The 9812-nt window shown below is 42.6% G+C and overlaps 1 protein-coding gene across 1 annotated transcript in view; it reads right to left on the bottom strand.

Moving 5' to 3' along the window:
- Positions 1-5763: 5763 nt before the first annotated feature.
- The window catches only part of SPO11 (SPO11 initiator of meiotic double strand breaks), an 87115-nt gene continuing 83066 nt past the window's right edge, over positions 5764-9812 (bottom strand). Inside the window, exon 13 of the mRNA XM_078777204.1 lies at positions 5764-6420. Within this exon, the coding sequence (XP_078633330.1) occupies positions 6301-6420 (120 nt within the window). The 3' untranslated portion in view covers positions 5764-6300. The remainder of the gene's footprint in view (positions 6421-9812) is intronic.

The raw sequence follows: 9812 nt of genomic DNA, 5'->3' as shown, positions 1-9812 counted from the left end.
TGAAGATTCTCACTGGTGAAGACTCTCAATGGTGAAGATTCTCACTGGTGAAGACTCTCAATGGTGAAGATTCTCAATGGTGAAGATTCTCACTGGTGAAGATTCTCAATGGTGAAGATTCTCAATGGTGAAGATTCACCTTCCCTAGCTCTCAATGGTGAAGATTCTCAATGGTGAAGATTCTCAATGGTGAAGATTCTCAATGGTGAAGATTCTCAATGGTGAAGATTCTCAATGGTGAAGATTCTCAATGGTGAAGATTCTCCTTCCCTAGCTCTCAATGGTGAAGATTCTCAATGGTGAAGATTCTCAATGGTGAAGATTCTCACTGGTGAAGATTCTCACTGGTGAAGATTCTCAATGGTGAAGACTCTCAATGGTGAAGATTCTCACTGGTGAAGACTCTCAATGGTGAAGATTCTCAATGGTGAAGATTCTCACTGGTGAAGATTCTCACTGGTGAAGACTCTCAATGGTGAAGATTCTCAATGGTGAAGATTCTCACTGGTGAAGATTCTCAATGGTGAAGATTCTCAATGGTGAAGATTCTCAATGGTGAAGATTCTCAATGGTGAAGATTCTCCTTCCCTAGCTCTCAATGGTGAAGATTCTCAATGGTGAAGATTCTCAATGGTGAAGATTCTCAATGGTGAAGATTCTCAATGGTGAAGATTCTCCTTCCCTAGCTCTCAATGGTGAAGATTCTCAATGGTGAAGATTCTCAATGGTGAAGATTCTCAATGGTGAAGATTCTCAATGGTGAAGATTCTCCTTCCCTAGCTCTCAATGGTGAAGATTCTCAATGGTGAAGATTCTCACTGGTGAAGATTCTCACTGGTGAAGATTCTCACTGGTGAAGATTCTCACTGGTGAAGATTCTCAATGGTGAAGACTCTCAATGGTGAAGATTCTCACTGGTGAAGACTCTCAATGGTGAAGATTCTCAATGGTGAAGATTCTCACTGGTGAAGATTCTCACTGGTGAAGACTCTCAATGGTGAAGATTCTCAATGGTGAAGATTCTCACTGGTGAAGATTCTCAATGGTGAAGATTCTCAATGGTGAAGATTCACCTTCCCTAGCTCTCAATGGTGAAGATTCTCAATGGTGAAGATTCTCAATGGTGAAGATTCTCAATGGTGAAGATTCTCAATGGTGAAGATTCTCAATGGTGAAGATTCTCAATGGTGAAGATTCTCCTTCCCTAGCTCTCAATGGTGAAGATTCTCAATGGTGAAGATTCTCAATGGTGAAGATTCTCACTGGTGAAGATTCTCACTGGTGAAGATTCTCAATGGTGAAGACTCTCAATGGTGAAGATTCTCACTGGTGAAGACTCTCAATGGTGAAGATTCTCAATGGTGAAGATTCTCACTGGTGAAGATTCTCACTGGTGAAGACTCTCAATGGTGAAGATTCTCACTGGTGAAGACTCTCAATGGTGAAGATTCTCAATGGTGAAGATTCTCACTGGTGAAGATTCTCAATGGTGAAGATTCTCAATGGTGAAGATTCACCTTCCCTAGCTCTCAATGGTGAAGATTCTCAATGGTGAAGATTCTCAATGGTGAAGATTCTCAATGGTGAAGATTCTCAATGGTGAAGATTCTCAATGGTGAAGATTCTCAATGGTGAAGATTCTCAATGGTGAAGACTCTCAATGGTGAAGATTCTCACTGGTGAAGATTCTCAATGGTGAAGATTCTCAATGGTGAAGATTCTCAATGGTGAAGACTCTCAATGGTGAAGATTCTCAATGGTGAAGATTCTCAATGGTGAAGATTCTCACTGGTGAAGACTCTCAATGGTGAAGATTCTCAATGGTGAAGATTCTCACTGGTGAAGACTCTCAATGGTGAAGATTCTCACTGGTGAAGATTCTCAATGGTGAAGATTCTCACTGGTGAAGATTCTCAATGGTGAAGATTCTCACTGGTGAAGATTCTCAATGGTGAAGATTCTCACTGGTGAAGATTCTCAATGGTGAAGATTCTCAATGGTGAAGATTCTCACTGGTGAAGATTCTCAATGGTGAAGATTCTCAATGGTGAAGATTCTCAATGGTGAAGACTCTCAATGGTGAAGATTCTCACTGGTGAAGATTCTCAATGGTGAAGATTCTCAATGGTGAAGATTCTCAATGGTGAAGACTCTCAATGGTGAAGATTCTCAATGGTGAAGACTCTCAATGGTGAAGACTCTCAATGGTGAAGATTCTCACTGGTGAAGATTCTCAATGGTGAAGATTCTCAATGGTGAAGATTCTCAATGGTGAAGACTCTCAATGGTGAAGATTCTCAATGGTGAAGATTCTCAATGGTGAAGATTCTCACTGGTGAAGACTCTCAATGGTGAAGATTCTCAATGGTGAAGATTCTCACTGGTGAAGACTCTCAATGGTGAAGATTCTCACTGGTGAAGATTCTCAATGGTGAAGATTCTCAATGGTGAAGATTCTCAATGGTGAAGATTCTCAATGGTGAAGATTCTCCTTCCCTAGCTCTCAATGGTGAAGATTCTCAATGGTGAAGATTCTCAATGGTGAAGATTCTCAATGGTGAAGATTCTCACTGGTGAAGACTCTCAATGGTGAAGATTCTCAATGGTGAAGATTCTCACTGGTGAAGATTCTCAATGGTGAAGATTCTCAATGGTGAAGATTCTCAATGGTGAAGATTCTCAATGGTGAAGATTCTCCTTCCCTAGCTCTCAATGGTGAAGATTCTCAATGGTGAAGATTCTCAATGGTGAAGATTCTCACTGGTGAAGATTCTCAATGGTGAAGATTCTCAATGGTGAAGACTCTCAATGGTGAAGATTCTCACTGGTGAAGACTCTCAATGGTGAAGATTCTCAATGGTGAAGATTCTCACTGGTGAAGATTCTCACTGGTGAAGACTCTCAATGGTGAAGATTCTCACTGGTGAAGACTCTCAATGGTGAAGATTCTCAATGGTGAAGATTCTCACTGGTGAAGATTCTCAATGGTGAAGATTCTCAATGGTGAAGATTCACCTTCCCTAGCTCTCAATGGTGAAGATTCTCAATGGTGAAGATTCTCAATGATGAAGATTCTCAATGGTGAAGATTCTCAATGGTGAAGATTCTCAATGGTGAAGATTCACCTTCCCTATCTCTCAATGGTGAAGATTCACCTTCCCTATCTCTCAATGGTGAAGATTCTCAATGGTGAAGATTCTCAATGGTGAAGATTCACCTTCCCTATCTTTCAATGGTGAAGAACAATCACTTAAAAAATTCTCTGATCCAGATCCGGATTCAAATCTTCACCAAACTTGAATCAACTCCTCCTTGTCACACACCCGACCTACCCACCAAATTTTGGCGGAATGCGTCCACAACCTTTTGAGATATCCTGTTCACAACCAGACAGACAAACAGGAGTCTGCCAGCACCAGTTGGTGGATGTTAAAGATGTCATGGTGTCCTTCGGAAAGAGGAGGCGAGCTATAATCCCCGGCACCAAGGCCGATTTACAAATCCCTGCAATAACTACCGCGGGAAGGCAATGGCAACCCACCCATAAACTGCTTCGGAAGTAGTGAACCTGTCATCGAGCAAAACACCAGGTATACGAATATGTACATCGTCATCATCTTCATCATGTACCATGCATCATCATGCATCATGTACCATCATGTACCATGTACCATGCATCATGCCCTATGCAAAGCGTTGGCGCTGCCAAGCAGTTGTTATGCACAAAGTGAATCTGAAACCACATCCTTTTTATTTGTAAATATCGAGGCTCAAGGAAGATCTTTCAAAAAAAGGTTAGAAGTACAGTCATTATGGAATGTCATAAGCCAGTGACATTAGTTTGCGACTCATATAAATTTGAGGTCTTTGGCATCTTCCTATAATTCACCAAATGTCTGTCCGTCCGCCTGTCTGTCTGTCCGTTCCCAGGTACCGCAAAAACGGCTGAACCGATCGCAACCATATTTTGGGTGGGTGATCCTGGGACCCCCTGGAGTAAAATATGCTATATTGTTTTTCCAATTTTTTCCCCAATTTTCCCCATTTTTCCAATTTTTCAAATTTCCTAGTTTTTCCAAATCCCCTGGAGTAAAATAGGCTATATTGTTTTTCCAATTTTTTCCCAAATTTTCCCCATTTCCCCAATTTTTCCAAATCGCCTGGAGTAAAATAGGCTATATTGTTTTTCCAATTTTTTCCCAAATTTTCCCCATTTCCCCAATTTTTCCAAATCGCCTGGAGTAAAATAGGCTATATTGTTTTTCCAATTTTTCCAATTTTCCAGTTTTTCCAAATCGCCTGGAGTAAAATAGGCTATATTGTTTTTCCAATTTTTTCAATTTCCTAGTTTCCCCAAATCCCCTGGAGTAAAATAGGCTATATTGTTTTTCCAATTTTTTCCCAAATTTTCCCCATTTCCCCAATTTTTCCAAATCGCCTGGAGTAAAATAGGCTATATTGTTTTTCCAATTTTTCCAATTTTCCAGTTTTTCCAAATCGCCCGGAGTAAAATAGGCTATATTGTTTTTCCAATTTTTTCAATTTCCTAGTTTTCCCAAATCCCCTGGAGTAAAATAGGCTATATTGTTCTTCCAATTTTTCCCCCAATTTCCCCAATTTTTCCAATTTCCAATTTTTCCAATTTTCCAGTTTTTCCAAATCTCCTGTAGTAAAATAGGCTTTATTGTTTTTCCAATTTTTTCGCAATTTTCCAAATTTTCCCCATTTTCCAAATCGCCTGGAGTAAAATAGGCGATATTGTTTTTCCAATTTTTTCAATTTCCTAGTTTTTCCAAATCACCTGGAGTAAAATAGGCTATATTGTTCTTACAATTTTTCCCCAATTTTCCCAATTTCCAATTTTTCCAATTTTTCCAATTTTCCAGTTCTTCCAAACCCCCTGGAGTAAAATAGGCTTTATTGTTTTTCCAATTTTTCCCCAATTTTCCAATTTTTCCAATTTCCCAGTTTTTCCAAACACGATGGAATAATATTTACCGATATGAACAGTGATGTGGCTTTTCTTGAACTTCTACAAATACTGTTTAGATTTTGATGATTTGCGTGTGATATGATTTAACGGATGTTTATATAAATCGTTTAAAATAAAAAAGCCTTCAATTTCTGATATTTTGCCTTTTCATTTGGGCCTCCCAATTGAAGCCCCGCCTCCCAATGGAAGCCCCGCCTCCCAATTGAAGCCCCGCCTCCCAATTGAAGCCCCGCCTCCCAATGGAAGCCCCGCCTCCCAATTGAAGCCCCGCCTCCCAATTGAAGCCCCGCCTCCCAATCGAAGCCCCGCCCGTAGGATGGGTCCCGTTGCTAGTTAAATAAATGTATCTCATGACAGACATTTAGTAAAGGTATTTTCCACATTAGAGACATGTCTGAAGGTAAGTGAAGAGTACAACAGGCTATCCACATGAGCAGCATTGAGTATTGCCGAAGGCAGGAATTCCTCTGCCGACCGATGCGTTGGGAATAACTGTCCTTCCACCCATCACACCATCAGGGACGCCATCTGGAAGGTTTCCGTGAGGATTTTGGTATTCAGCCTGGATATATCAGGGTGCGGAATGCGATATAGCTTCTTTCCGAATGATGCCAAATCACCTGATGTCCAAGGAGCAAGCTCAATCACAGGGAGGGAGCAGGCAGCACAATGGTGTGCTCCACACTGCAGCTCCCCCCCTTCCCCTCTCAGTACATCATAATGCCATACACTTTATTTTTCTAATCTTTGAACTGGGAAAATTAACGTCAACTTTCCATTTGTAATCTTTATTTTCCAGTTTCCAATGCGCGGGTTTTCTTTCCGCCCCCACTTGAGTATTGAGGAATAAATGACATCATGACATCCAGAAGGTTTTGTGTCCATGCCCCAAAGCACTCTGGGTACCATGAAGACTTGAGGTGGGCCAACATGTCATTATATGGGGGTTTATCATCCTGGGAATGCGATCAATGTTCCATGAGCAAGGTCGGTATCATGTGAATAGAGAAATATCACTTTTGATACACGTTTTTCCCACTCTTCTCCTGTCTCACTGCAATCCACTGCATATTGACCAAGAGTGTTTAATCTGTAAATCATTTTAAATTAATTTATCTGAAGTTTCCACATTTCTCAATCACTGGTCCTGCAAACGACGAGGCCAAAGAGCTACAAATAAAAATCACACACCTGCTTCCCTCTCTTGAGCCCATTGATTGCTGCTCAACATTCCCAAAAGCTTCACCTAAGCTCCACACAAAAGGGAAGAAGCAGGAGTGAAGCGAAGGGCTGAGAAGCTCGGATCGTCAAATCCAACCTCCGAAGTGCAGTTTGTTTGGCAGGTAGACTTGGGCGAGGAAGGAAGATGACAATGACGTGAGGGATTGTATTTCTGCCTTCTCTCCACAAGCTTCAAGTCTCTCCAGCTGCAAGCGAAGAGGAAACACATTCACTCTGCGTAAACGTCGGGTTTGCTTTAGTGGACGAAATTAAATGGAAAACGTATAAATAAGAGTAAACGATGCTGTAGTTTGTCAAAGTACAAATGTCAATATAACATCTTAACTATAATGCAGATATCACATGCATGTGGTGTGTGTGTGTGTGTGTCTGTGTATGTGTGTGTGTGTGTGTGTGTGTGTGTGTGTGTGTGTGTGTGTGTGTGTGAGTGTGTGTGAGTGTGTGTGTGTGTGCATGTGTGTATGTATGTAGCCAAATATCGCCCCTTGGTGGTTGGAGTGTGTGTGTGTGTGTGTGTGTGTGTGTGTCTGTATGTATGTATGGAGCCAAATAGTGCCCCTTGGTGGTTGGAGTGTGTGTGTGTGTGTGTGTATATGTATGTATGTAGCCAAATAACGCCCTCTGGTGGTTTATATGTTCGGCCAGAAGTGTGCATGTGTATGTGTGTGTGTGTGCGTGTGTATGTGTGTATGTATGTAGCCAAATATCGCCCCTTGGTGGTTGGTGTGTGTGTGTGTGTGTGTGTGCGTGTGTATGTGTGTATGTATGTAGCCAAATATCGCCCCTTGGTGGTTGGTGTGTGTGTGTGTGTGTGTGTGTGTGTGTGTGTGTGTGTGTGTGTCTGTATGTATGTAGCCAAAATATCACCCCTGGTGGTTTGTGTGCTCGGCCAGAAGTGTGTGTGTGTGTGTGTGTGTGTGTGTGCATGTGTATGTGTGTATGTATGTAGCCAAATAGCGCCCCTTGGTGGTTGGTGTGTGTGTGTGTGTGTGTGTGTGTGTGTGTCTGTATGTATGTATGCAGCCAAATAGTGCCCCTTGGTGGTTGGAGTGTGTGTGTGTGTGTGTGTGTGTGTGTGTATATGTATGTATGTAGCCAAATAACGCCCTCTGGTGGTTTATATGTTCGGCCAGAAGTGTGCGTGTGTATGTGTGTGTGTGTGCGTGTGTATGTGTGTATGTATGTAGCCAAATATCGCCCCTTGGTGGTTGGTGTGTGTGTGTGTGTGTGTGTGTGTGTCTGTATGTATGTAGCCAAAATATCACCCCTGGTGGTTTGTGTGCTCGGCCAGAAGTGTGTGTGTGTGTGTGTGTGTGTGTGTGTGTGTATGTATGTAGCCAAAACATTGCTCCCTGGTGGTTTGTGTGCTTGGCCAGAAGTGTGTGTGTGTGTGTGTGTGTGTGTGTGTGTGTGTGTGTGTATGTATGTATGTAGCCAAAATATCACCCCTGGTGGTTTGTGTGCTCGGCCAGAAGTGTGTGTGTGTGTGTGTGTGTGTGTGTGTGTGTATGTATGTAGCCAAAATATCGCCCCCTGGTGGTTTGCGTGCTTGGCCAGAAGTGTGTGTGTGTGTGTGTGTGTGTGTGTGTGTGTGTGTGTGTGTGTGTGTGTGTGTGTGTGTGTGTGTATGTAGCCAAAATATCGCCTCCTGGTGGTTTGTGTGCTCGGCCAGAAGTGTGTGTGTGTGTGTGTGTGTGTGTGTGTGTGTGTGTGTGTGTGTGTGTGTATGTATGTAGCCAAAACATTGCTCCCTGGTGGTTTGTGTGCTCGGCCAGAAGTGTGTGTGTGTGTGTGTGTGTGTGTGTGTGTGTGTGTATGTATGTAGCCAAAATATCGCCCCCTGGTGGTTTGTGCTCGGCCAGAAGTGTGTGTGTGTGTGTGTGTGTGTGTGTGTATGTATGTAGCCAAAATATCGCCCCCTGGTGGTTTGGGTGCTCGGCCAGAAGTGTGTGTGTGTGTGTGTGTGTGTGTGTGTGTGTGTGTGTGTGTGTGTGTGTGTGTGTGTGTGTGTGTGTGTGTGTGTGTATGTATGTAGCCAAATCGCCCCCTGGTGGTTTGTGTGCTCGGCCAGAAGTGGATGGGAAACTTAAGCTGGAATCAAATGGTAAAGATATACAGTATGTGCACAGGAAATAATTTAATTTGAAAGTAATAAAATAATGCAACTTTCACAGAACATGATTACATGAGCTGTTTGAGAAGAACAGTACTTAAGTGTCCGTCGTAGACGATGAACCCCACACAATGGTGAAGGCAATGCCCAAAGGTTTTACCCACTCAAGCACCAAGCTGCTCCAATGGCGGATCAAAATCACATTACATCGAGTGCTCATTACACCCTTCTGATTTGTAACGATGCCAGCCAGCTTCCCTTACAACAGCATCGGTTTGGCAACCTCACGGAGCTCACTCACCTGGGCACTGATAAAACTCAAATCACAACATCACCTCGGTCATGTACAAAATGGAACGTACCATCAGCTGGTACATTACTTTAATGGTTCCAAATGGTACAAAAGTACCGATATATTTTCGAAATTGATCATTTAAACTTTGTGTTGTTTTGTATGCAGCCTGTGGCTGCTGGTTGCATCATTTTCTGGAAGTGCGGCTGTGCCTCTGTTCCCAGTACGCGGGTACTCATTTTGCCGACCTCAGAAGGATGACAGGCTGAGTCAACCCACCTGGTGTTATTTTAACGATACCACAGGTGTTCAAGCTCAAGACCTTAACATCTTAAGCCAGCCGCATCGGCCGTTTAGCCAACACCAGGTTTCCTTTGAACTTGAAGCGGATGAGTGACCCGGAAATGGGGAGGAGCAATCATAGCTGGAGAGAGGAGAGGAGGGAGGAGAGGAGTAACTGGAGGGAGGAGTGGGATTGAAGAGAGTGAGGGAGTTTGTTCCAGAGGCGGGAGAAAAGAGGAATGAAGGAGTGAAGGTGAGCAGAGAGTTCAGTATCACTGAAGTATCACTGAAAAAGTGAAGATGAGGTCACTTAAAAATTAAATAACTCTCGTATCAGTATCCATATTCAGATCCACACCAAAATCAGATCCACACCAAAATCAGATCCACATCAAAATCAGATCCACACCAAAATCAGATCCACACCAAAATCAGATGCACACCAAAATGAGATCCAAACCAAAATCAGATCCACGCCAAAATCAGATCCACATCAAAATCTGATCCACATCAAAATCTGATCCACATCAAAATCAGATGCACACCAAAATCAGATCCACACCAAAATCAGATCCACGCCAAAATCAGATCCACACCAAAATCTGATCCACATCAAAATCAGATGCACACCAAAATCAGATGCACACCAAAATCAGATCCACACCAAAATCAGATCCACACCAAAATTAGACCCACACCAAAATCAGGTCCACACCAAAATCAGATCCACACAAAAATCAGATCCACACCAAAATCAGACCCATGCCAAAATCAGATCCACGCCAAAATCAGATCCATGCCAAAATCAGATCCATGCCAAAATCAGATGCACACCAAAATCAGATGCACACCAAAATCAGATCCACATCAAAATCAGATGCACACCAAAA

The sequence above is a fragment of the Myxine glutinosa genome, chromosome 5 (assembly GCF_964187855.1).
Source record: "Myxine glutinosa chromosome 5, kmMyxGlut1.1, whole genome shotgun sequence".
Taxonomy (NCBI): domain Eukaryota; kingdom Metazoa; phylum Chordata; class Myxini; order Myxiniformes; family Myxinidae; genus Myxine; species Myxine glutinosa.
This window is presented reverse-complemented; position numbering and strand designations above follow the sequence as displayed.